Source organism: Schistocerca cancellata, chromosome 4, assembly GCF_023864275.1.
Source record: "Schistocerca cancellata isolate TAMUIC-IGC-003103 chromosome 4, iqSchCanc2.1, whole genome shotgun sequence".
Taxonomy (NCBI): domain Eukaryota; kingdom Metazoa; phylum Arthropoda; class Insecta; order Orthoptera; family Acrididae; genus Schistocerca; species Schistocerca cancellata.
In genome coordinates, this window is record NC_064629.1 from 831,545,498 (window position 1) to 831,572,504 (window position 27,007).

The 27,007-nt window shown below is 43.9% G+C and overlaps 1 protein-coding gene across 1 annotated transcript in view; it reads right to left on the bottom strand.

The window, feature by feature from the left end:
* LOC126184896 (uncharacterized) overlaps positions 1 to 15,037 on the bottom strand; it is a 213,094-nt gene extending 198,057 nt beyond the window's left edge. Inside the window, exon 1 of the mRNA XM_049927528.1 lies at positions 13,672 to 15,037. Coding sequence (XP_049783485.1) covers positions 13,682 to 15,037 — 1,356 coding nt within the window. The 3' untranslated portion in view covers positions 13,672 to 13,681. The remainder of the gene's footprint in view (positions 1 to 13,671) is intronic.
* Between the last annotated feature and the right edge of the window lie 11,970 nt (positions 15,038 to 27,007).

Here is a 27,007-nt window from a genome sequence, read left to right on the forward strand (position 1 = left end):
AAGAATTAGACTGCTGAATGCAATGTAGCTGCACATCTTGTTAAGGTGAACCACGTGAAGGACGTCCCAAATACGCAAATAAAATTGAAAACGCAGGGAAATCAGACAACAGGTTATTGGACGACTGCCGCTTGGATGTGTATGGAATACCTGACACTACAGCCATGTCAAATGGAAGAGTGAACAACATTTTAAATGTAGAACAGAATATGAGAGACATAAGTGCAAATTAAGTGTGACATTTATTGGATATGGGCCAAAAAACAACAAATTTCCAAATAATGTTGGAGCAGTTAAAAAAATCCAACTAACTTTTTCGGCGATTTGTTACTCTGTATAAGACGTGTGTCTGCCACTTTACATCAGAGCGAAACATATTGACTGAATAAAAATCCACTTCAGTTGTGACTGATACGTCTTTTTTAATACGCAACCGGTTTTGGAAGTTTCAGCCTCCCCCATTAGGTGCAGCCAGTTATGAACAAGAGAAGGAGGACGCTTACAAGAACTATGGGGTTGACATCCACAAACAATGGAATGCCAGCCCCATAGTTCTTCTAAGCTAGCTTCTCCTCCTCTTGTTCAGGGTTGGTTGGCACATAATGATGAAGCTTCAAGCTTCCGAAATCGGGATTGCAATAAAAAATACTAATTACTTACAACTGAAGAGGATTTTTGTTGATGATAGGAAGAAATCCACTAACAGCTGGTAAAATTGTTGTTTATCGAAACACAACCGGTTTTGCGGCCCGAAGCCACATCATTAGGTGCAACCTACATGGTGAAGATATTGTGGATATTCAAATTAATTAAGGAATGTCTAAAATATGCTCACAACGTTAAAAGGCCATATCCATGACTCCTAGTCAGAATTTAGAAATCAGTGAATATTGCCAATACTATGGCGAACGAAAGGTAACGAAGACGTGCTCCATTCATTTAGGATAAATTGCTGATAGGTGAAAGTTGCAGTTGCAGAGCCTTTTTTTAAAATGGCTTGCATCTAAAAAGAAAAAAAGAAAAATATTTTATAGTGACAGGACTATGAAAATATTTTTTAAAAAAGGGCCGTACTGGCAATAAAAAATTGTTACTAATAACATAATAAGTCGCGGAAAAATGCAAATTACTGTGTAGAATGTATCAGGTGGCAGTGTCTTAGTGCAGCGGCAGGGCAACCCGTTGTTGGACAAAGTAACAGTGGCCCACACGACCGACTAAGAGTAGTTGGCTGACGGAACAGAAGCTATCCATGTGACAGTTCGAAGATATGTACTAACGACTAGGAGCGCTTTGTCGTTTTTAGCGTTTTCAAAAAAATGGTTTAAATGGGTCTGAGCACTATGGGACTTAACATCTTAGGTCATCAGTCCCCTAGAACTTAGAACTACTTGAACCTAACTAATCTAAGGTCATCACACACATCCATGCCCGAGGCAGGATTCGAACCTGCGACCGTAGCAGTCCCGCGGCTCCGGACTGCAGCGCCTAGAAGCCTAGAACCGCACGGCCACCAAAGCCGGCTTTAGCGTTTTTTTTTTTTTTTTTTTTCCACGAGCGAGGGCCCACCAGGGTGACTGGCTGCAGGATGTGATTCGTGGGATCTTAAAGTACAGAACAATGTAGTTGGATTAAAAAAGTCTACCCCACCCCTGGGGACCTCTCCTTGATAGTCGTTCGGTCGGGTCGCTTTTACTTTGTCCAATACCAGGTTGCCCTGCCATCGCACTGGTAAGACACTCTCACCTGTTACATTCCAAACAGTAATTTGCATAGTGCCACGACTAATTAATTTAGCGGTGACAATTTTTTATCGCCAATTCGGTCCTATTTTAAAAATGTTTTTAGAGTCCTCTCACTACAAACCATTTTTCTTTTTTCTGTTTAGATGCAGACAAATTTTATTTTTTTTTCATTCTTTCGCTACAAAATATTTTTCTTTTTTTCTTCATCTACATCTTCATGGATACTCTGCAAATCACATTTAAGTGCATGGCAGAGGGCTCATCGAACCACCTTCACAATAATTTTCCATTCTTCCAATCTCGTATAGTGCGCGGAAAAATCGGACACCTAGATCATTCCTTGCGAGCTCTGATTTCCCTTATGATGATCATTTCTCCCTATGTAGGTCAGCGTCAATAAAATATTTTCGCATTCGGAGGAAAAAGATGGTGAGTGAAATTTCACGAGAAGATTACGCCACAACGAAAATCGCCTCTGTTTTAATGATGTCGACCTCAAATCCTGTATCATTTCGGTGACGCTCTCTCCCCTGTTTCGCTATAATACAAAACGTGCTGCCATTCTTCGAGCTTTCTCGATATACTGCGTCAATCCTATCTGGTAAGGATCCCACACTGCAGTATTCTAAAAGAGGACATACAAGCATGTTGTTTAGATGAAGGCTAATTTTAAAACACGACTCTGTAACTGCCAGTTTCACCTATCAGCAATTTGTCCTAAATGAATGGAGCATGCCTCCGTCACCTTTCGTTCGCCATAGTATTCACAGGTAAATTGTTATCAGGAGAAAGAAAACTGGCGTTCTACGGGTCGGAGCGTGGAATGTCAGCTCCCTTAATCGGGAAGGCAGGTTAGAAAATTTAGAAAGGGAAATGGATAGGTTAAAGTTAGATATAGTGGGAATTAGTGAAGTTCGGTGGCAGGGGGAACAAGACTTCTGGTCAGATGAATACATGGCTATAAATACAAAACCAAATAGGAGTATTGCAGGAGTGTATCTACATCTACATCTACATCCATACTCCACAAGCCACCTGACGGTGTGTGGCGGAGGGTACCTTGAGTACCTCTACCGGTTCTCCCTTCTATTCCAGTCTCGTATTGTTCGTGGAAAGAAGGATTGTCGGTATGCTTCTGTGTGGGCTCTAATCTCTCTGATTTTTTCCTCATGGTCTCTTCGCGAGATATACGTAGGAGGGAGCAATATACTGCTTGACTCTTCGGTGAAGGTATGTTTTCGAAACTTTAACAAAAGCCCGTACCGATCTACTGAGCGTCTCTCCTGCAGAGTCTTCCACTGGAGTTTATCTATCATCTCCGTAACGCTTTCGCGATTACTAAATGATCCTGTAACGAAGCGAGCTGCTCTCCGTTGGATCTTCTCTATCTCTTCTATCAACCCTATCTGGTACGGATCCCACACTGCTGAGCATTATTCAAGCGGTGGGCGAACAAGCGTATTGTAACCTACTTCCTTTGTTTTCGGATTGCATTTCCTTAGGATTCTTCCTATGAATCTCAGTCTGGCATCTGCTTTACCAACGATCAACTTTATATGATCATTCCATTTTAAATCACTCCTAATGCGTATTCCCAGATAATTTATGGAATTAACTGCTTCCAGTTGCTGACCTGCTATTTTGTAGCTAAATGATAATGGATCTATCTTTCTATGTATTCGCAGCACATTACACTTGCCTACATTGAGATTGAATTGCCATTCCCTGCACCATGCGTCAATTCGCTGCAGATCCTCCTGCATTTCGGTACAATTTTTCATTGTTACAACCTCTCGATACACCACAGCATCATCCGCAAAAAGCCTCAGTGAACTTCCGATGTCATCCACAAGGTCATTTATGTATATTTTGAATAGCAATTGTGCTATGACACTCCCCTGCGGCACACCTGAAATCAATCTTACTTCGGAAGACTTCTCTCCATTGAGAATGACATGCTTTGTTCTGTTATCTAGGAACTCTTCAATCCAATCACACAATTGGTCTGATAGTCCATATGCTCTTACTTTGTTCATTAAACGACTGTGGGGAAATGTATCGAACGCCTTGCGGAAGTCAAGAAACACGGCATCTACCTGGGAACCCGTGTCTATGGCTCCCTGAGTCTCGTGGACGAATAGCGCGAGCTGGGTTTCACACGACCGTCTTTTTCGAAACCCGTGCTGATTCCTACAGAGTAGATTTCTAGTCTCCAGAAAAGTCATTGTGCTCGAACATAATACGTGTTCCAAAATTCTACAGCTGATCGATGTTAGAGATATAGGTCTATAGTTCTGCACATCTGTTCGACGTCCCTTCTTGAAGACGGGGATGACCTGTGCCGCTCTTCTAGAGGCCTACGGTACACCGCTGCAAGAAGGTTTAATAATCAATAGAAAATTAGGAATGCGGGTAAGCTACTACAAACAGCATAAAGAACGCATTATTGTGGCCAAGATAGATACGAAGCCCACGTAGCCACAGTAGTACAAGTTGATATGCCAACTAGCTCCACAGATGACGAAGAGATTGATGAAATGTATGATAAGATAAAAGAAATTATTCAGATAGTGAAGGGAGACGAAAATTTAATAGTCATGGGTGACTGGAACTCGGTACTAGGAAAAGGAAGAGAAGGAAACGTAGTAGGTGAATATGGGATGGGAGGCAGGATTGAAAGAAAAAGCCACCTGGTAGAATTTTGCACAGATCATAACTTAATCATAGTTAACATTTGGTTCAAGAATTATAAAATGAGGTTGTATACATGCAAGAAGCCTGGAGATACCGGAAGGTCTCAGATATATTATATAATGCTAAGACAGAGGTTCAGGAACCAGGTTTTAAATTGTAAGACATTTCCAAAGGCAGATGTGGACTCTGACCACAATCTATTGGTTATGAACTGTAGATTAAAATTGCAGAAACTGCAAAAAGGTGCGAATTTGAGGAAATGGGACCTGGATAAACTGAAAGAACCAGAGGTTCTAGAGAGCTTCAGGGAGAGCTATAGGGAATGATTGACAAGAATGGGGGCAAGAAATACAGTAGAAGAAGAATGGGTAGCTTTGAGAGATGAAATAGTGAAGGTAGCAGAGGATCAAGTAGGTATAAAGACGAGGGCTAATAGAAATCCTTGGGTAACAGAAGAGATATTGAATTTAATTGATGAAAGGAGAAAACATAAAAATGCAGTAAATGCAGCAGGCAAAAAGGAATACAAACGTCTCAAAAATGAGATCGACAGGAAGTGCAAAATGGCTAAGCAGGAATGGCTAGAGGACAAATGTAAGGGTGTAGAGGCTTATCTCACTAGGGGTAAGAGAGATACTGCCTACAGGAAAATTAAGGAGACCTTTGGAGACAAGAGAACCACTTGCATGAATATCAAGAGCTCAGACGGAAACCCAGTTCTAAGCAAAGAAGGGAAAGCAGAAAGGTGGAAGGAGTATATAGAGGGTCCATACAAGGGCGATGTACTTGTGGACAATATTATGGAAATGGAAGAGGATGTAGATGAAGACGAAATGGGAGATACGATACTGCGCGAAGAGTTTGACAGAGCACTGAAAGACCTGAGTCGAAACAAGGCCCCGGGAGTAGACAACATTCCATTACAGCTACTGACGGCCTTGGGAGAGCCAGTCCTGACAAAACTGTACCATCTGGTGGGCAAGATGTACGTGACAGGCGAAATACCCTCAGACTTCAAGAAGAATATAATAATTCCAATCCCAAAGAAAGCAGGTGTTGACAAATGTGAAAATTACCGAACTATCAGTTTAATTAGTCATAGCTGCAAAATACTAACGCGAATTCTTTACAGACGAATGGAAAAACTGGTAGAAGCCGACCTCGGGGAAGATCAGTTTGGATTCCGTAGAAATATGGGAACACGTGAGGCAATAATGACCCTACGACTTATCTTATAAGCTAGATTAAGAAAAGGCAAACCTACGCTTCTAGCATTTGTAGACTTAGAGAAAGCTTTTGACAATGTTGACTGGAATACTCTGTTTCAAATTATAAAGGTGGCAGGGGTAAAATACAGGGAGCGAAAGGCTATTTACAATTTGTACAGAAACCAGATAGCAGTTATAAGAGTGCCTGGGAAGGAAGTGAGACAGGGTTGTAGTCTCTCCCTGATGTTATTCAATCTGTATATTGAGCAAGCAGTAAAGGAAACAAAAGAAAAATTCAGGTTAGGTATTAAAATCCAGGGAGAAGAAATAAAAACTTTAAGGTTCGCCGATGACATTCTAATTCTGTCAGAGACAGCAAAGGCCTTGGAAGAACAGTTGAACGGAATGGACAGTGTCTTGAAATTAGGATATAAGATGAACATCAACAAAAGCAAAACGAGGATAATGGAATGTAGTCGAATTAAGTCGGGTGATGATGAGGGAATTAGATTAGGAAATGAGACGCTTAAAGTAGTAATTGAGTTTTGCTATTTGGGGAGCAAAGTAACTGATGATGATCGAAGTAGAGAGGATATACACTCCTGGAAATGGAAAAAAGAACACATTGACACCGGTGTGTCAGACCCACCATACTTGCTCCGGACACTGCAAGAGGGCTGTACAAGCAATGATCACACGTACGGCACAGCGGACACACCAGGAACCGCGGTGTTGGCCGTCGAATGGCGCTAGCTGCGCAGCATTTGTGCACCGCCGCCGTCAGTGTCAGCCAGTTTGCCGTGGCATACGGAGCTCCATCGCAGTCTTTAACACTGGTAGCATGCTGCGACAGCGTGGACGTGAACCGTATGTGCAGTTGACGGACTTTGAGCGAGGGCGTATAGTGGGCATGCGTGAGGCCGGGTGGACGTACCGCCGAATTGCTCAACACGTGGGGCGTGAGGTCTCCACAGTACATCGATGTTGTCGCCAGTGGTCGGCGGAAGGTGCACGTGCCCGTCGACCTGGGACCGGACCGCAGCGACGCACGGATGCACGCCAAGACCGTAGGATCCTACGCAGTGCCGTAGGGGACCGCACCGCCACTTCCCAGCAAATTAGGGACACTGTTGCTCCTGGGGTATCGGCGAGGACCATTCGCAACCGTCTCCATGAAGCTGGGCTACGGTCCCGCACACCGTTAGGCCGTCTTCCGCTCACGCCCCAACATCGTGCAGCCCGCCTCCAGTGGTGTCGCGACAGGCGTGAATGGAGGGATGAATGGAGACGTGTCGTCTTCAGCAATGAGAGTCGCTTCTGCCTTGGTGCCAATGATGGTCGTATGCGTGTTTGGCGCCGTGCAGGTGAGCGCCACAATCAGGACTGCATACGACCGAGGCACACAGGGCCAACACCCGACATCATGGTGTGGGGAGCGATCTCCTACACTGGCCGTACACCACTGGTGATCGTCGAGGGGACACTGAATAGTGCACGGTACATCCAAACCGTCATCGAACCCATAGTTCTACCATTCCTAGACCGGCAAGGGAACTTGCTGTTCCAACAGGACAATGCACGTCCGCATGTATCCCGTGCCACCCAACGTGCTCTAGAAGGTGTACGTCAACTACCCTGGCCAGCAAGATCTCCGGATCTGTCCCCCATTGAGCATGTTTGGGACTGGATGAAGCGTCGTCTCACGCGGTCTGCACGTCCAGCACGAACGCTGGTCCAACTGAGGCGCCAGGTGGAAATGGCATGGCAAGCCGTTCCACAGGACTACATCCAGCATCTCTACGATCGTCTCCATGGGAGAATAGCAGCCTGCATTGCTGCGAAAGGTGGATATACACTGTACTAGTGCCGACATTGTGCATGCTCTGTTGCCTGTGTCTATGTGCCTGTGGTTCTGTCAGTGTGATCATGTGATGTATCTGACCCCAGGAATGTGTCAATAAAGTTTCCCCTTCCTGGGACAATGAATTCACGGTGTTCTTATTTCAATTTCCAGGAGTGTAAAATGTAGACTGGCAATGGCAAGGAAAGAGTTTCTGAAGAAGAGAAATTTGTTAATATCGAGTATAGGTTTAAGTGTCAGGAAGTCGTTTCGGAAAGTATTTGTATGGAGTGTAGCCATGTATGGAAGTGAAACATGGACGATAAATAGTTTAGACAAGAAGAGAATAGAAGCTTTCGAAATGTGGTGCTACACAAGAGTGCTGAAGATTAGGTGGGTAGATCACATAACTAACGAGGAGGTATTGAATAGAATTGGAGAGAAGAGGAATTTGTGGCGCAACTTGACTGGAAGAAGGGGTCGATTAGTAGGGCATATTCTGAGGCATCAAGGGATCACCAATTTAGTATTGGAGGGCAGCGTGGAGGGTAAAAATCGTAGAGGGAGACCAAGAGATGAATACACTAAACAGATTCAGAAGGATGTAGGTTGCAGTAAGTACTGGGAGATGTAGAAGCTTGCACAGGGTAGAGCAGCATGGAGAGCTGCATCAAACCAGTCTCTGGACTGAAGACCACAACAACAAAAACGTAAATTTTGATTAGGAGCGATAGTTGTACCTATGTCCTTTTGACGTTGTGAGTACATTTTATTAATTTTAATTTCCACACAGTGGTGCAACTGTACATTGCTCTTTACCATGTAGGTTGCACTTGATGATATAGCTTTAGGCGGTTGTGTTTCAATAAACAACAATTTTACCAGCTGTTAGCGGAATTCTTCCGAACTTCATGCCCTTGAACAGCTGTGGATGTGCAGAATGTAATATAGTTTGGGATTTTTATTGCATTATGTTTACCTGATCAAGTGTTTTGTAGAAGTGAAACAGTAATCATAGCAATCGGGAATAGCTGTTGATGTTGCACAAAGTAAACGAAGTCGATTTTGCCTGCAGAAAAAATGGTGGCTAGTGTTTCCTGGGATACAAAATGCGAGTCGTGTAAAAGGTTCAAATGGCTCTGAGCACCGTGAGACTTAATATCTGAGGCCATCAGTCCCCTAGAACTTAGAACTACTTAAACCTAACTAACCTATGGACATGTCACACATCCATGCCCGAGGCAGGATTCGAACCTGCGACCGTAGCGGTCGCGCGGTTCCAGACTGAAGCACCTAGAACCGCTTGGCCACACTGGCCGGCGCGTGTAAATGATGAATTTGTGGAGAAAACATATCAGATAATACCGCGAAGGCCTTCTGAACCAGAGACGTATTAGATACGAATTGCTGCATCATCGACCCGATTCACCAGATTTATCACTTTCTGACTCCCATATATTAGCAGAGGTAAAGAAACTTGTGATTGGGAAACATTTTCAGCCTAATGAGGTTATCGCAGCGAAGATAGATATCTTGCTGTGTCTCACTTTAGGGGTGGAATACATTCATTAGGCACAACGAATTGACTTAAATAGAGATGAAGTTGAAAATAAATGCTTTTTTATCTAAAAAAAGAAAAAGCGCAGACCTCACTTTCAGACAGTAAAATATATAGGTTGTCCTCGAATGCCTACCGTGTAGCATATATCGACATCGATTTCGATTTTTCTGAGAAATGGAACATTAATACATCCTGACGAAGGCGGAGGGAAATGGCTATTGTTTTTCTGGAAGTCGTTGGAAAAAAGAAATCGATCTCCTAATTACTGCTTTAGTGTTTCACCACTGGGCCCATGCTAAACATGGTCTAGCAATACGATGGTGTGTAGCAGATGTAATATCCGTCAAATTTCTGTGATGCGTGGCAATCAACGTGAATGCAAACAATTCAAAGAGGAATAGCAAAGAGAATTTTAAATGCCAGTATTTGATTACCGCGATTAGGAGAAAGTCATTAAGAGATGCTGTGCTAATATTTGACGTTATATCACGAATCATAGTGACCCGTTTATTAAATGGAAACATTTATTTGGATGGAATTCTTTTGTGCTTAGTGGGAAGAGTACGTATTCTGCTATTTCGGTCCCACTCATGGAGCGAATAGCAAAACGTTTGAGACACTGGACTTACTACAATCTCCTGTCAAATGGCTCTGAGCACTATGGGACTCAACATCTTAGGTCATAAGTCCCCTAGAACGTAGAACTACTTAAACCTAACTAACCTAAGGACATCACACACACCCATGCCCGAGGCAGGATTCGAACCTGCGACCGTAGCAGTCCCGCGGCTCCGGACTGCAGCGCCAGAACCGCTAGACCACCGCGGCCGGCTAATCTCCTGTCGGTCATGAGGGTTTCCTCAAATCATTTCAAGAGACTGTTGGGATAGTTTCCCAAGCACTTCTCCAAATGGGTTAGTGCTCTGGCTTTGATGATGTCTCTGTCGACGAGATGTAAATTTCAACCTTCCTTTTCCTTACCATTGATACCAAAACAAAGAAACACGAAACCAAATATTACACGCGCTCCTGCGACCCTCTAAATTGTTCACAAATAAGCCTACCCAAGGGATACACATCGATTTTGATCAGCTTTGAATATGTTGTAGCGCAGCGCAAATAATAGACACAAATTTTTTAATGCGTGCCCATAAGGCCGTTAAGGGGGGGTGAAACACACCCCTGAAAATAACTGAGTTTCATTTCTCCGAATGAATACCATTGGACTGTAACGAATATAAAATACCTTCAAATACAAGTTCTATGGTTTTTAATGTAGCAAGAAAAAGACTTTTCTTCGAAAGACCCTCCCCTCACTATTTTATTTTTCATTTCGAAATTTGACCAACAGCAAAAACTGTAGCATCATTAATACCAAATGCAATCATATATGATCCAGCAGTATTCGACAGACGCATTTGTCAGAAATAAGATAGAAATATCTCTATTTCGCTGTATTCGCACCCGATATGTGTCCACTTCAGTGCCAGTTGTCATGCTGCGTCGTTTAATAAGTCTTTCCCATATAGATATATAGATATCTGGTAAAGAAATATTTTAATTTTGTGATATATAAAACGTATTGCATTGTATTTGTGTTTTCTTTTTTTCTTTTTTTTTTTTTTTTACAATTTGTAACCTATTTCAGATGTAATTATGTTGTATTTGAAACCGTTTTTAGATTACTGTTGTAACATTATTGTAAATCTGTACAATAATGAGTAAGTGCAGAATTTTTCGGCTCAAAGAAATGGTGAATACACTTTCATTTTGCCCACGAAGCACAAGCAAAAGCACATACGTCTTTGGAATACTTCATCATATATGACTGAATTTGGTATTACTAATAATATACATTTTGCTATTAGTCAAATATCGAAATGAGAAGCAAAATAGTGAGGCGGAGGGTATTTCGAGAAAAATGACTTTTTCAATAAACCCTGGTACACCGTTGAAACGTACTTTAAAATCCATAGAACTTTTCTTTGAAACTTTTTAATCTGTTTTTATTTATTTTCAACGGTATTTATTCAGAAATACTAAACTATTTTTTTCATGCGACAGTTTCATGCCTTTAATGGGCATATCGGTACGTATAAAAATGTGTTTTATTTTGCTCTGCACTACAACATATTCAAAGCCAATTAAGATCGAAGTGTATCTCTTGGATTCTTCGCGTATGGCTGGAGAATGTAAGCGACAAGCTACCTTCACTACGTGTTTACACAGTTTTCATTGAAGTTTAAGGAACACCACTATTAAAATAATTATTTAGTACGAAAAAATATAACACAAAACATGAGTAAGTCAGGTGTGCTACAGCTTATATTGCTGAATATGATACCCAAGGAACACGTTGATTTGATTTTTTAACGTATTTCAGCAATAGAGGGATGTGCCTTTCATAATTCTTGTCGCAACTGTCGTTTTGATCTGTACTGCAAGAAAATGGATAATTTATGGTCTGAGGTCTGCTTATTATTTCTCGTTTGTGTCGCAAATTTATAAATGGCAGAGGGTCCAACAGGCGTTACTTATCCACTAGAGGACTTCCGTGCCCCTTCCCCTACACTCACCCCCTCAACCTACATCGTCCCGCACAGCACTAGCTGAATGAAACGACCATTCCATTTAATTAATTTCTTCGACTCTCGTGTTCATTTGTTTAAAATTTCAGTCACGGTTAGAGAATTGCTAATACGATTCAACGTCTTTTTTTTTTTTAATCATCTGGGCCTGCTGCGTAAAAAATTTTGTTTAAAGACATGACAAATTTTGTATAACCAGTTACGCTGCTACGAGTATTATTTTTTTATTTGAACTATAGGTTTAGTTCAGCTATACAGCCAGCATCAGGTTATCTGTAATAGAACATCTTATTGAACATGTTATGTAAAATCAGTTTACTCATAAGTAACAACTGGTTATGTAAAATTTATTACGTCCTTAAAGCCTTTTGTTTTGTTATTTGTGACTTTGTTACTATAATTGCTCTTTCTTCTCTGCTGTTATTTCTAGAAAGAGAACCACTGACACAATTATTGGCAACTTTTAGTGTGTATACTTTTGCTGTATATGATACACAGAGGTAAATATATGAAGACTGATGAAGAAGCGAGAATCAAAAACATTCAAAAGTACACATGATGGTATTTGTCATTTAATATATCTCGCTGTAGTCTTTTTGACAGACTTCTCTTTATGTTTATAAAGGTAAGGCCAATGTTACAGTGAACACACTACGTGAAATCTCAGGAATGAATGCACCATAGTGATTCATCAATATAGAGCTGTAGAAATTCTTGTATGAGAACGTGAATACCGCGGTACAGTACACATCATAATTTGGAATGGAACACAGAAACAAATAATCTATAAACACACAGTTCGGGGTAAAAATCGTGACTGACAACGAAGATTACATATATGCCTCCGAAAATGTTAAACTATAAATGGTAGACAGTATTACATTACGTAGCGTACAGTACTGTCCTGTAAGACCGTGCAGTGTACTTCATAGTTGGGCATATGCAACTGGTTGAAACTTTAAATTTTAAAAATTGGAGTACATGTTTGTACTAGTGATGTTACAGATACGACTTTTTTCTCAAAATCCGGAAAAATAGAAAAAAAAACAATTAAACAGGTAAAAGCGGTGCGTGAGCGCGTTACGCTGCAATGCAGAAACTTAGTACGGAGCACTGACTGTCCCTTCCCCGATCAATAGTATAAGGTTACAGTCGCAGCTCCGAGCTAAAATTTCGGGTGGCGGGTTGGAGCAGTTTGTCAGGGGAAAAACATATGTTATCTTGTGAGAATGTGGAATGGCCGTATGTTACTAAGCGAAAACAACTGATTTCCGTGCATGCTTACAGAACACACGCTGCTACTGAAGAATTACCTGTGATCCATAAAGATGAAATAATAAACCTGCAACTTTTACGCAGCTGTTGTCTAGTATACCACTGTGTGTTTATGTGGAACGTTAAAAAAAATTCAGACAGAAACATCTGAGTAATATTTCTGACAGCTACCCTACAAGGAGCACAGATTTAATATTTGTCCTTTTAAGCGCTTGCAGTATAAAAATTTCGTCAAACTCATTCACAATTACTAATAAAAACGAAATAAGTGCATGAACTGAGTAGGAGAGTATGTAAGGCATTGTTCTATCGTCGTACATGACATAAAGGTTACAATAAACTAAGGATAATTCGTAACAGTAGACGTATTATATCAGTTTTCATTTCCGTATGTTATAGATTTAACTTCATTACTCTGTATTCGTGACTTATTTCACGTTATTCTGGACATTCTTGTGTCAATAATAACTGTCTAATGTAAATATTCCGATAAAATTTTGTCATTATCACGGCCTGCCTACTATGTTCTCATGTTTTTCATTACTTAGTAGGAGGACACTGTTACTGGAAGAAAAAAGTGGCGAAGAAAGTACGTCCACTGTCATATGCAGCCTTGAACAGGCCTTAGGATGCTTTTCGAATAGTTATAAATGAATGCAGTAAGAACAGTGACATACGTTTTGTAGATTATCGAGAGATTTAAATTTTTTCGCGTTTGCCTCTTAGATACAATGATTTAGCGAGGAGCGCGAGTACTTACGTGACGGATCTCAGAGCGCCATGACGGAGTCTCCCCCGCCACCATCGCCCAGGTTGTTGGCGGAGGCGGCCTTCTCGCCGGGCGCGATGAAGTCGGAGGCGACGCAGCCCTTGAAGCGCATCTTGGCGTCGTCGCCGACTTCGACCGTCTTCTGGCAGAATATGAGCATGAAGCAGGACACAACGAAGAGAGTGGACGGCAGTATGGAAGCAACGAGGAACTGTCGGTAGGTGGTGGCCAAGTCGAAGCGCGCCACCACCTTGGACGTGTCGCTGTCTGCGTAGAAGCAGGGGAAGCGCGCGCGGGCGTTGTGGTCGGTGCCGTCCTTGCCGTATTCGCGCAAGAACTCTTTGCACTCGTCGCGCAGCGTATTCACGCAGCCCTCCATGTTGATGAAGAGGTGCGACTCGTTGGCGATGAGCAGGTCCTGCTCCGGCGGCGCGACCGTGCGGTTGCGGTCGAGAAGGCGCACATTCGTCACGCTCACGTGCGACAGGTACGTGAAGTTGGTCTGGTCGCCGAAGAAATTCTCCGACAGCAGGGTGCCGTTGATGCAGTCGCCCGCCTCCACGCCCTGGGTCGTGTTCTCGATCGTGTAGCACGACGCCATCAAAATGGTCTTGTCGTCTTCAGTCCAAATTTCGCGGCCGGTGTCCACGTGTATAGCCCGCTCGCACGAGGACAGGTACACCTTGTCGCCACTGAGCAAGATCATGTTCTTGTTGCGCGTCGGGATCTCGAGACAGCGCCTTTCGCAGTTGTAGGGGGTGAGTATTTTGTTACAAGTCCCGCGCACGCACGTCTGGAGGCCGGCCATGTCGATACAGTTTATTTTGCCGCGCCGCCCCGAGCACTTGAGAGGTGGTCCCACTTCCTTGAACACACACTCGAAGGCGTCCGTAATGTTGATGCACTCGCCGTTGGTGCAGTTGAAGGTGCCGGTCAGGTTGCGGCACTCGTCCGCGATGCACCGGCTTTTCTTGGCGTTCTCCTGGTCGATGCCGTAGCACGTCTTGTTGGCTGTCTGCGAGCAGTTAGCGAACAGCAGGTCGGAGCCGTTGCGGCGCAGGTTGACGTAGATCTGGATGCAGGCGCCCGAGCTCTTCGACAGGCACCACTCACCGCACGTGCCCCACTCGCAGGACTCGCGGTGCCAGGCGCGCGTCGTCGTGCACATGACAGGCGTCTCCGAGATGCCCGACTGGAAGGCGCGCAGCGTGGGGATGTACACGGCCACCGTGAGGTAGACGAGCGCCACGCTCGACAGCACCGCCGTCATCTGGCACATGCATATCGTGCCGCAGATCCGGTTGTCTTGCGGCGGGATGAGGAGGTCCTCGGGCGGGACCGGCTTGGACTTGGGCATGTTCGCTACTGGCGGCCGCGGCGGCTGCCGGCCGACGCAGCGGGGCGATCAATAGCGGCGCCACCGGCGGCAGCCGCGCGCCGCGCCGTCGATGTCTGCGACTGCGGCCGCTGCGCGCGCACATTCCGCACCGCGCCGCCACCGCCGGCCCCCGCACAATCGTTACAACCCGCGTCCGCTGCCAAATGTCGCGATCAATACCACTCACCACAAACCACACGTAAATATTTTGCCACGCAGCTGTCACCGTTTCCAGCGTCCTTGGCCCCGTCTAAAATTTTGCCGCGTATCGAATTACTCGCGTTTTCGTGTCTGTCGAATGTACGTGTCCTTACAACAAATTTTCGAGTTTTCAATCCGATATGCGCGTTTCAGATTCACTAACATCGTACTGGCGTGAGAGGTCACCTTTATCAAAGGCGGTGAACGACCTTGGCAGGTACCGGATTAATGCCGACAAATATAATAGCGCGTTGCCACTAGATTGGACGCCCTGTTGACCCATAGTGTGGTACAGTGTTATGTGTGATAGATTCATTACATGGATCCACGGCAAAAAACTCAGTGACGTGATTTTTACTGGCACCTCGATGGATCGAAAAATTTCCTGATAACTCTTTGATTTAATACTTCGTGAATGAATATTGACCACAGAGCAGACGTAAATATTTAGTCACGCAGCTGTCACCGTTTCCAGCGTCCTTGGCCCCGTCTAAAATTTTGCCGCGTATCGAATTACTCGCGTTTTCGTGTCTGTCGAATGTACGTATCCTTACAACAAATTTTCGAGTTTTCAATCCGATATGCGCATTCAGATTCACTAACATCGTACTGGCGTGAGAGGTCACCTTTATCAAAGGCGGTCAACGACCTTGGCAGGTACCGGATTAATGCCGACAAATATAATAGCGCGTTGCCACTAGATTGGACGCCCTGTTGACCCATAGTGTGGTACAGTGTTATGTGTGATAGATTCATTACATGGATCCACGGCAAAAAACTCAGTGACGTGATTTTTACTGGCGCCTCGATGGATCGAAAAATTTCCTGATAACTCTTTGATTCAATACTTCTTGAATGAATATTGACCACAGAGCAGACGTAAATATTTAGTCACGCAGCTGTCACCGTTTCCAGCGTCCTTGGGCTCGTCTAAAATTTTGCCGTGTATCGAATTACTCCCGTTTTCGTGTCTGTCGAATGTACGTATCCTTACAACAAATATTCGAGTTTCCAATCCGATATGCGCGTTCCAGATTCACTAACATTGTACTGGCATCAGAGGTCATCTTTATCAAAGGCGGTGAACGACCTTGGCAGGTACCGGATTAATGCCGACAGATATAATAGCGCGTTGCCACTAGATTGGACGCCCTGTTGACCCATAGTGTGGTACAGTGTTATGTGTGATAGATTTATTACACGAACCCACGGCAGACAACTCAGTGACGTGATTTTTACTGGCGCCTCGATGGATCTAGAAATTTCGTGATAACTCTTTGATTCAGTACTTCGCGAATGAATATTGTAACTTCGTTGAGATATGTCTTTATCTTCTAAGATGATTGGAAGATTGTCCAGTGAAGCATAAACGTCGGGCTATACTCTCTATGTCTCGTCGATGTCTTCTTAATGGTATCCTCTCTCTTTCCAAAGCTCTCCACCACAGCCTCCACCAAACAAGGCAGGTTAAAATTTAATATACCACCAAAATCGACGTCGTTAACGACGTAGCTCTATCTCATCTGGACAAGTTTGGTACAATAAATCCGTTAAGGCCTTACTGAATAAAATTTCCCAGCCTTTGGTGGGATCACAACCACTCACCTCCCGAATACCAGTCACATACATCTACATCTTCACTGCGTACCATGTGTGTGACAGTTAGTTCGCAGCTGACAGACTAACAGCACTGTCCTTGTGGCCCGCATTTGTCTAATTTTAGTATCGTGATCATAAGGCAAGTTTTATGTCGGTGGAAGTAGTATGTTTCTTGACCCAATCTGACACGTGTATTCTCAGAATTGTTTCCGCGATGCATCTCTGTTATAATGTCTCTCGTTACAGTTTGTGAGGATTTCCGTGACACACTTATTCTGAGTAAATAAACCAGTAACGAGTCGTGCACCACTACTTAAAGTTTTTTCTTTCTCTTCCGTTAATCCAACACAGTAACGGTCCCAGGCTGAACAATAGTACTCAAGAAATTCTCGAACGAGTTTCTCGTAAGTGACTTAGTTTATGTGTGGATTACGCTTCCTTTAGATTCTCCTGATTTGAGTCCGGCAACTGCGTTCTCCATGGCGAAATATATGTTGTTCCACCCTAAATCGTCTCGAGCAGAAACTCATAGATACTTGAAGGTTGAGGCTGATTCCAAAGACTGATTCCCGACCTCTTTGTGTAAACGATATCGCTCGGATGATACATAACATTTATTTAAGTTTGAGGCCAGCTCAAAGTCTTTGCATCAGGCACTGATGGTCCGCAAGTGTCCCAGAAAATGGAAAAAAGGTCTAGAATGTCACATACTTCTACACAACTGTGTCGCCAGTGAAGAGCCTCATGCAGCTAAAAATGTTATCTTCCTGGTCGTTCCTATCGACAGTGAACAAAAATGGTCCAAGGACACAAACTTGAACTATGCCGGACGATATTTTTGTTTCTGATGATGCCTCCCCGTAAAGAACGACATACTGAGTTCTGTCTGGTGGAAGTATTTATTTCAGTCACATATCTGTCCGAGTATTCTGTCTGTACATACTGCATTTACTGCACGACGGTATCTACATCTTGCTCGGTGTCAAGAGCCACAGTCTACACTTGAAAACCGCTATCTACTCTTTCTAGAACTCATGACCGAACAAAGCAATTTGGGTTTCCCCCGATAGGTACTTACGGAAATCATGTTGATTGCTGCATATGAGTCTTCAGAAAAGTAGTAATACAAGTGACTTGAACACTGCGACAATTCCTTCAGCAGACAACCGCAAGTTTATATGTGTATTCTTTTAGACAAATTATTAATTGAACTGTGCCTCCATTCATAACTTGCTACATTCGGTCACAATTAGAATGATCTGTCCCTCCTGGTACAACAGGAAACTGTCCTGTGCAACCACCGCATTGCTTACTAACATCTGATTCGAGGTTTCACCATCCATTTCGATACAATGTTTGATTATCGAGCAGCCATCAACTAAGGTATTGAGAAATCCGTTCGCTTTCTTTCTTCTGGTAGTCCATTAGAGAAGAATGAAGTTAGTATTGTAAAGCAGGTAGTCAAAAACTGCTTTCATCTATTCCTGTTTTGGTGGAAGTTAAGTATTTCACTGAACTGCGCATTATGTATTCCGCGTGATTTTGTACATTAACTGTTTGCTTTGTAGTGTTTGCGTGAAGGAAATGGGACACCAGCTAGATATTCAAAAGTAATAGAAGGAAAAACAACCTAAAACACCTTTCAGCATACTTACTAATCTAGGAATGTGACATTTACTTATTACGGTTTGAGGCACGTACAAAACCTGTGACTAACCCATACTTCTGGATGTAGGCCAACATGACTCGTTACTGCGATGACTGCAAACTTGGTGCATAGGTCGGTACACGATCTTCTAGTCAGGATGTGTGAGATCAGATTACTGAAGCAGACAACCTGCCGTGACGTGAGGTAGGTTCCTGAGAAGTTAGAGACCCTTTGCTCTTTCTCGTTGTTGTTGGAAGCTTCAGGTAGGCTCGAGTGAGGCAGGCACTGCGGATCTGTTGGATTTACGTCCCGGAGTTTACGACTCTTGGACTGCAAGTTCAGCTGCCGCGGTAGCAAGGCAGAATGCAGTTGGGAGAGGGGCCATAAACGTCCTGAGTCAACACTTGGTAGTTGGCACGGCCTAGTAATAAAACGGAATACGCTGCAAATTAAATCGGGTTATACTGGTGCCGACTGGAGTCTTCACTTTCTTTCTTTATTGCAGGTCAAAGTCAGCGTCTCGGATTGGTTAGTTTTACGTCCCGGAGTTTACGACTCTGACGGCAGCTGAGCCGACGTGGCAGGGGCGGAATGTGGGTCAAACAAGGAGAGAAAGTGTCTGCGAAAGATCGGGTCAACACTTGAATTCTGCCAGGGTACAGCAGCAAAACAAATACTAACTAACGTGCTGCAAATGAAATCTCGTTACTGTGTTCCTCATTGGGTATACAATTCCTTTTGCCCTTAGAAGCCACAGTGATTGTTGTAGCGACTTCTCACAAAAGCGTAAATATTTATTCCGTCAATAGATGGCGCAGTGTTTTAGATACTGGACTCTAATGCGGGGCAGCAAGTTACAGATCCTTCTCGGGCTATCCAAATTTTGATATTCCGTTGCTACCCAAAATCCATTAAGGTGAATACAGGGATGATTTTCGTGAAATGAACACCTGTGATACCCTTCTCTATCCTTGTATCACCCGAGCTTGTGCTCTGTATGAAATTATATCGTCACCGAGGGAATATAAACTCTAATCTTCCTTTTATTTTATCCAAGTCACCGCAGGTGTGAGAGTAGTGGTTGTAGCTGCCAACAACGTTTACCCCTCTCTCACCACCAAGTAAAATAAAGATAAATTTCACTCTGCAGCACAGTTCAATGATATGTTCTTGGTCGAAGTATATGTATAGGTAAGGCAATTGTTTCAGAATTTCACGGACGGTTGAGACTGTCTTTTGACGTGATTCTGGACACTTATTGGGTGTCTATAAGAATTTTGACCTGTGCACAACTCTTTGTACGGATTCATGACTACTGAACTATATTACAAGAACTGATAGCATGAGAGTCTTGCAGTCTAGTTTTCCCAGAGATAATTTTCAATTCACCGTATACTTTACTTATTATTAAAGTCATTATCTCTTTTATCGTTTGCAACGATGTATTCAGGATATCTGACCTATTACATACGTTTTAAATCGATAATAGTTAAAGGTGTAATGCATTTAAGTTCAATCACAAGTTATAGACTGCACCCCGCGTGCCTGGAGGAAATCTTTTCCAAAAGCGAAAAAACGCGCAATGGATGCTCTCTCTCTCTCTCTCTCTCTCTCTCTCTCTCTCTCTCTCTATTTCTTTCTTTCTTTCTGAGTCAAGTCTGTGTATATCGGAAAACGTTACCCTTTGACACTTATAAGAGTATTCATTATCGACCAGAGTGAAATGGCCATTCATTATGAACTTCATATGAACGTCACAATGAGCGTTTGTAGCCTGCACCTGTCTTTTGTTTTTGTCTTCACTATGTTGGGCGATGCAGAACGAAGCAAACCGTACAGTTTGCCGGACTTGGAGAGCCGAAGTGGAACAACTGTTGACTTAAAAAGAGAGCTGGTTCCCTTAAGGGCAAGCGTATCGTAGACAGTCAGGCCGTTATGTATATCGAGAGCAACGATGTCCAGAAAGGTGGCGGGATTCCCGACCAATGACAAGACATAGGTAAGAGAAAGTCGTCATGAGCCAAATCTACGTTGGAACTCAATCAGCACCTCTAATTGCCCATCTCTGCAGTCATTGTCTGATGCGAGTTTCACAACCTGGATATGTACGACTCAGTAGTATTCTCCAAGAGAACGTTATCGCAGCGCAAAAATTTATATAGGAGATGAACGTACTAAAGATGACTGGACAAGTTTAATAGGGTAGCCCACTCTCACCAGTGGTAGCGAATTTGTACATGGAGAACTTCGAGGAGGAAGCCCTGTCGTCATCCGTATGGAAACCTACTTGCTTTTTCCGTTACGTGGACGACACGTTCGTCTCTAAACTCCATACACTCCATCATCAAATTCACTATGGAGACTGAAACGGAGGGTAAATTACCTCTCCTTAACGTCTTGGTCAAGAGACGGGCTGACGGCACCCTAGGTCATAGGGTGTATCGGAAGACAACGCACACTGATCTGTATTTGCACGTAGACAGCTGCCACCACCCTTCACAGAGGAACGGGGTACTTAAAACTCTAGTACATAGGGCGCGCACTATCTCTGACGCAGAGAGTCTACCCCAGGAATTGGAACACCTGTGAACTGTATTTCGAAAAAATGGGTACTCAGAGTGGCAGATTCAACGTGCTCTCCGCCCAACCACTGCAGCACAACCTGTTGAGATGGATGAACTCACGAGGGAGGAGGTAGGCACTGCATTTATTCCATACACAGGCGCACTCTCGGGGAAAATCGCCCGCATTCTGAAGAAACACCAGGTCGGAACTGTGTTTTGTCCTCCAAATAAAACTCGTGCACTGGTGGGGAGCGCCAAAGATGACCTCGGTTTGAGGAAGGCCGGCGTGTACCAGATTCCGTGTCAATGTGGCAAGTCGTATATTGGTCAGACGATGCGTACCGTCGAGGATCGATGCCGTGAACACCAGAGGCACACTCGACTGATGTATCCGAGCAAGTCGGCGGTCGCTGAACATTGTTTGTCGGAAAATCACGCCATGGAGTATGACCGCACGAGGATTCTGGTACAGACGTCGAGATGCTGGGACAGCGTTGTTAGAGAGGCCATCGAAATTCGCACCAATGACGACCTCATAAACTGTGACTGTGGCTATAATCTTAGCAAGGCTTGGGAACCAGCGATTGGGTTAATCAAGAGTAAATCGAGCAAACGTATAGTTGTGACGACCACGGCGGACAGAGCCATCATTCCGACGTCATCTCAGACGCCGGCGCAATCTGTTCCACCGCGCGACCGTGGCGCGGGGCGTGGACGGCGGAGGGAGCGCGCCGCGGGCGGAGGGTATTTAAATCAGCCGCCGCCGCGACCGAACCCAGTTCCCTCTGAGCAGCCATAGCGTACGGATCTCCGTGCCGGCACGTTCACAGGAGCTCAGTCCGTCAGTTCACCTATGATGGCGACATGTATGATCGCCGAAATATTGTGCCCGTTGGACACTATAGACCGGCAGCACACCCGTGGATATTTTGATTAAGTTTAATATCGTTCTAAGTAAACATACTCAAACATACTCGATGAACGTTTCACATGCAGTAGGGAATTTTCTTAATATACATAAAACAGAAACTAACGTGAAAACTGTGAGCAGCTTAGCAAAAGTTTATTTTTACTGCAGCCGAGTTACTGTAGCAGTAGTCAACTCGTTGGCCCACTAGACCCATTCAACGATTCTGTGTTATTAGTGATTTTTATAGCAGTATTTTGTATGCTTCTCTGATGAGAAGTTGCTACTGGGAACTCTTGTATTAAACGGCAGAATCCAGTTAAAAAAGGAAAGAAAAAAACCACACCTGCAGATCGGCATGCCATTCTTCATCCAGATTCAAAACAAAATTTTATCAGGCAAAATCAGATAGGGTGGATTTTGAAAACACATGTATGACAAACGAGGATCTGGCCACACTGTCACATCGTACAGTGCATCGGAATATATTGAGGAATACGAATTGTATCGCTCCGTGCTACCGTATCACCCGTCATAGCACGATCAGTAGAGGGGTGGGACATGATATTCACATCCACCACAGAGTTATGGTTCGAATACTCGTAACGTTCCTTTTTTTCAGTTTTCTTTCAACGTCCGTTCCCTAGTTCTCGTCGTTTATAAGCAGGAAAGCGTTTTGTCACATGACAATAGTTTATCACATGACAATGGGATCCATTAAGGGGAGCAGCACCTGATTGAACGTATGCCTGCGAGAGTGGAAGCTGTCATCAAGGCTAAGGGTGGGCCAATACCATATTGAATTCCAGCATTACCGATGGATGGCATTTTCAGCCAGGTGTCCGGATACTTTTGATCACATAGTGTACGTAACTGCCAGCCAATAATTGCCCTATTCAATAAAACGATTAATATTGTAACCATTTCTCTCTTTTGATGTTCGTTACAATCGAGAGAAAGACGTAGCAGTGTAGTACTGTGACGGCAGTAAAATATGTTTGAAGTAACTTGGCTGCAGCAGTGAGAGCATTTCTACTTGTGTATGTACACTGAGGTGACAAAAAGTACATGTACAGATGGCAGCAGTATTGAGTACAGAAGGTATAAAGGGGCAGTGCATTGGCGGAGCTGTCATTTGAATGCAGGTAATCCGTGTGAAGAAGTCTCCGGCATGATTATGGTCGCACGTTGGAAATTAACAGACTTTGAATGCGAAAATGTAGTTGGAGCTAGAAGGATGGAACATTCCATTTCTGAAATATTTAGGGAATTCAGTATTCCGAGATACACAGTGTCAAGAGTGATCCGAGTATACCAGATTTCAGGCATTACCTCGCATACAGTGCCCGACGGCGTTTGCGTAGAGTTGTCACTGCTAACAGACAAGCAACACTACTTGAAATAATCGCAGAAATCAATGTGGGACGTACGACGAATGTATCCGTAAGGATAATGCGGTGAATTTGGTGTTAATAGACAATGGCAGCAGGCGACCGACGCCAGTGACTTCTCTAACAGCACGACATCGCCTGCTGCTTCGGTCACGGGCTCTTGACGATATCGGTTGGACTGCAGACGACTGGTCAGGTGAGTCCCGATTTCAGTTGGTAAGAACGGATGGTAGAGCTCCTGTGTGGCGCAGATCCCACGAAGAAATGAATCTAAATGGTCAACAAGGCACTCTGCAAGCTGGTGGTGGCTCGATAATGGTGTGGGTTGTGTTTGCATCTAATGGAGTGGTTCCTCTGGTCCAATTAAACCGAGCATTGACCATTTTTTTTTTTAAATTTCTTTATTCAATCCATTACATTATACATGATAACCCACTACCTGACTACATTAGTGGGTCCTAATAATGATACACAGAAGATGCAGCTATCTATTCTACACTACAGGTAATTTTATTATTATTATTATTTACTCTAATCTTACCGCTATGAGGCTCTAAGCTACTTAATCTACGGGGAAACTACATGCTACCTGCAGCGTTACAAGCGTGCCAGTGCTACTATAAACCTACTAGTTGTTGACTAGGCCCACTGAGCTAATCCCAGTGGGCATGCCCCTGGCACTGGGCTGGCCCTTAACTTGGTGTCGCTGCAGTCTATTCTAAGGTATTATCCTATCTTCTACATCTACTCTAATTACATAAGTCATAATCGGTGTGCGTTTTAGTCCGGTATTTGTGTACCCCCCTCCCTCCTAATCCAGGGCAAGGCGGATTCCAGCCGTGAAGCGGCTGGCCAGTCCTTACCCGGCGGTACAGGAAGGGTGCACGAAGTCGAAGTCGGTGAAAGTTTTTTGTCTTTAATGATGATGGTTGTCCCTTAAAAAGTTCTTAAGTATCTTTTTTGATATCTCATCTGTGAGTTTGTTTAGGGTGTCAAAGGTGTTGTCATGCCTTAAGAAGTGGTACGTGTCATTGTTTGGTAGCTGTTGTCTTAGCTCATGGGCTACATCATCGAAGAGGTGGCACTCATACACCACATGTTCTGGGGTGCCGCGCACTGCACCACAGTCACACGCTGGTGTAGCCTGCTTCCCAAACCTACATAGGTATGTTGGATATGGTCCATGTCCAGTAAGAAAGTGCAGCATTCCTCTCGTAGGCGTGAAAAAATGTAAGTTTTATTCTTTCTTCTATGTCCGGTAGCAGCTCATAGGTTCTGCGACCTGTATCCTCGTTGTTCCATTGTTCTTGCCACAGTTCTATCCCTCTCTTTTTGATGGCATACTTGTCCCCTGCGTAAGCCCCAAGTATCTCCCTAATTTTGTCCCTGTTCTCCTTTTTTGCCCAGTACCAGGCAGCCTGTTCACGAATTTTTATGTCTAATGGACAGATTCCCATTAGCACTAACAGCGCTTCCCCAGGTGTTGTCCTATAGGCCCTTGCTGAACGTAGAAGCATATTCCGCTGCACTCTTCTTACGGCCATGGCAGGCATGACCCTCGTGAGTCTGTGTGCCCAGACTCCTGATCCGTATCCTACTATTGAGGTCAGGATGCTATTGTGGTATAACTTGATTAAATTGGGTGGAAGGTGAAACCGCTTGTGACCAATTCCGATGAGATTGTTTAATAGAACCAAGGATTTCTGAGATACGGTATCAATATGTGATGCAAAGTTCCACCTCTCATCGATGATTACACCCAGGTATCGGGCCTCGCGGCGCCGAAGAACTGGCATGCCATTAATTCTTACCGTGGCGTTTCTGACCAATTGGCCTTTGAGGAGTAGGTATGTGGATTTGTTGGGCGCAATCGTCATTTTACTTCTATGGCACCACGATGTAAGGACAGTTAAGGCTCTTTCCACTTTCGGCTCTAAATCCTCGCGGCTTCGGCCGCCGACCAGCAGGAGGAGGTCGTCAGCGTATGCTATGACCTATCATTGACCATTTGCTGCCATTCATGGAATTCATATTCCCAAACAACGATGGAATTTTTATGGATGACAGTGCGCATTGCCACCAGGCACAATTGTTCGCGACTGGTCTGAAGAACACTTTGGTCAGTTCAAACGAATGGTTTGGCAACCCGGATCGCCCGACGTGAATTCCATACAACACTTATGGGACATAATCGAGAGGTCAGTTCGTGCACAAAATCCTGTACCGGCAACACTTTCGCAATTCTGGGCAGCTATAGTGGCAGCATGGCTCAATATTTCTACAGGGGTCTTCCAACCATTTGTTGACTCCTTAGTACGTCGAGTTGCTGCACTACACCGAGCAAAAGGAGGTCCGACAAGATATTAGGGCGTATCCCATGACTTTTATCACATCAGTGTATACGCAGAAGATTTCGTTTATTCTGTTAACGACCACATAAAACTAGTTGTAGACAAGAAGGTGACAAATTGGCTGATATTCTTTGGAAGAATCTTAGGGAAATTTAATTCATCTCTAAGGCTCGAAAAATAATCGCTCGACACATTATTTAATATTGCTCGTCTCTATGCAAACTTTACCAGGCATCGTTAATAAAAAAAGAATAATTGATAAAAGACATTCACAATATCTAACGAAGAATTTTATCTTTCTTGAAGGAAGCCCTTTCTCTGTTTAAGCTATTCTTTTATTTTGAAATAAACAAAAAAATGGCTCTGAGCACTATGGGACTTAACATCTGAGGTCATAAGTCCCCTAGAACTTAGAACTACTTAAACCCAACTAACCTAAGGACATCACACACATCTGTGCCCGCGGCAGGAATCGAACTTGCGACCGTAGTGGTCGCACGGTTCCAGGCTGAAGCGCCTAGAACCGCTGGGCCACACCGGGCGGATTGAAATAAACAATTTAGCAAGTAGCTAATATCGTCCCCTTGGGCATTGTCAGCGTATATCACAATACAAACTGTTATTCTTACAGCAGGATTCCACGGAGCAGGTACTTAATTGTGATTCGCAGAGTATCGATGTAGATGTAATAGTAAGATGTGATGGCGCCCCTGAAGCAGCTTCGCACATCCATAATAAGTACAGTCGCAACTATTACAGACCTTATGGGAGGGAATGCATCAACGGGTCACCGATGGCACATAAAAATCTGAGACGACGATATACATACTGACGGGAAGTTGGTGATCCAGGTCTCTGCCCAGGGCAAGTGCTTCGCTAATAGGACGTTTTCAGGTATTTGGGACAAGATAGCAATCCTAGTGCTGGGTTGCGCGCGTGTTTGCTCTTGCCCGCGCTGCTGTTGAAGATTTCATTCATTGCGCTATTTTCTCCAGACCCATGACATGATTCTACAGATGATATTTAACTCCCAGCTTACCTCTCACTCCCACCTCACTCTTACCCAAAATAATGTCCAACATTTCTTCATCTGCATTTCAGTTGTATGCCTTCACTATAAGTTCGTTACTGAACGTGTTTCTGGACGCATACAAGGGTAACAAATGGCATGTACCTCAGAAGTATTTGGTCTCTCGATAATTATCTCTGTTGGCATCGCTGCTATAAGCGTTAATGTTGTACATGTTGTTGTTGTTGTTGTCTTCAGTTCTGAGACTGGTTTGATGCA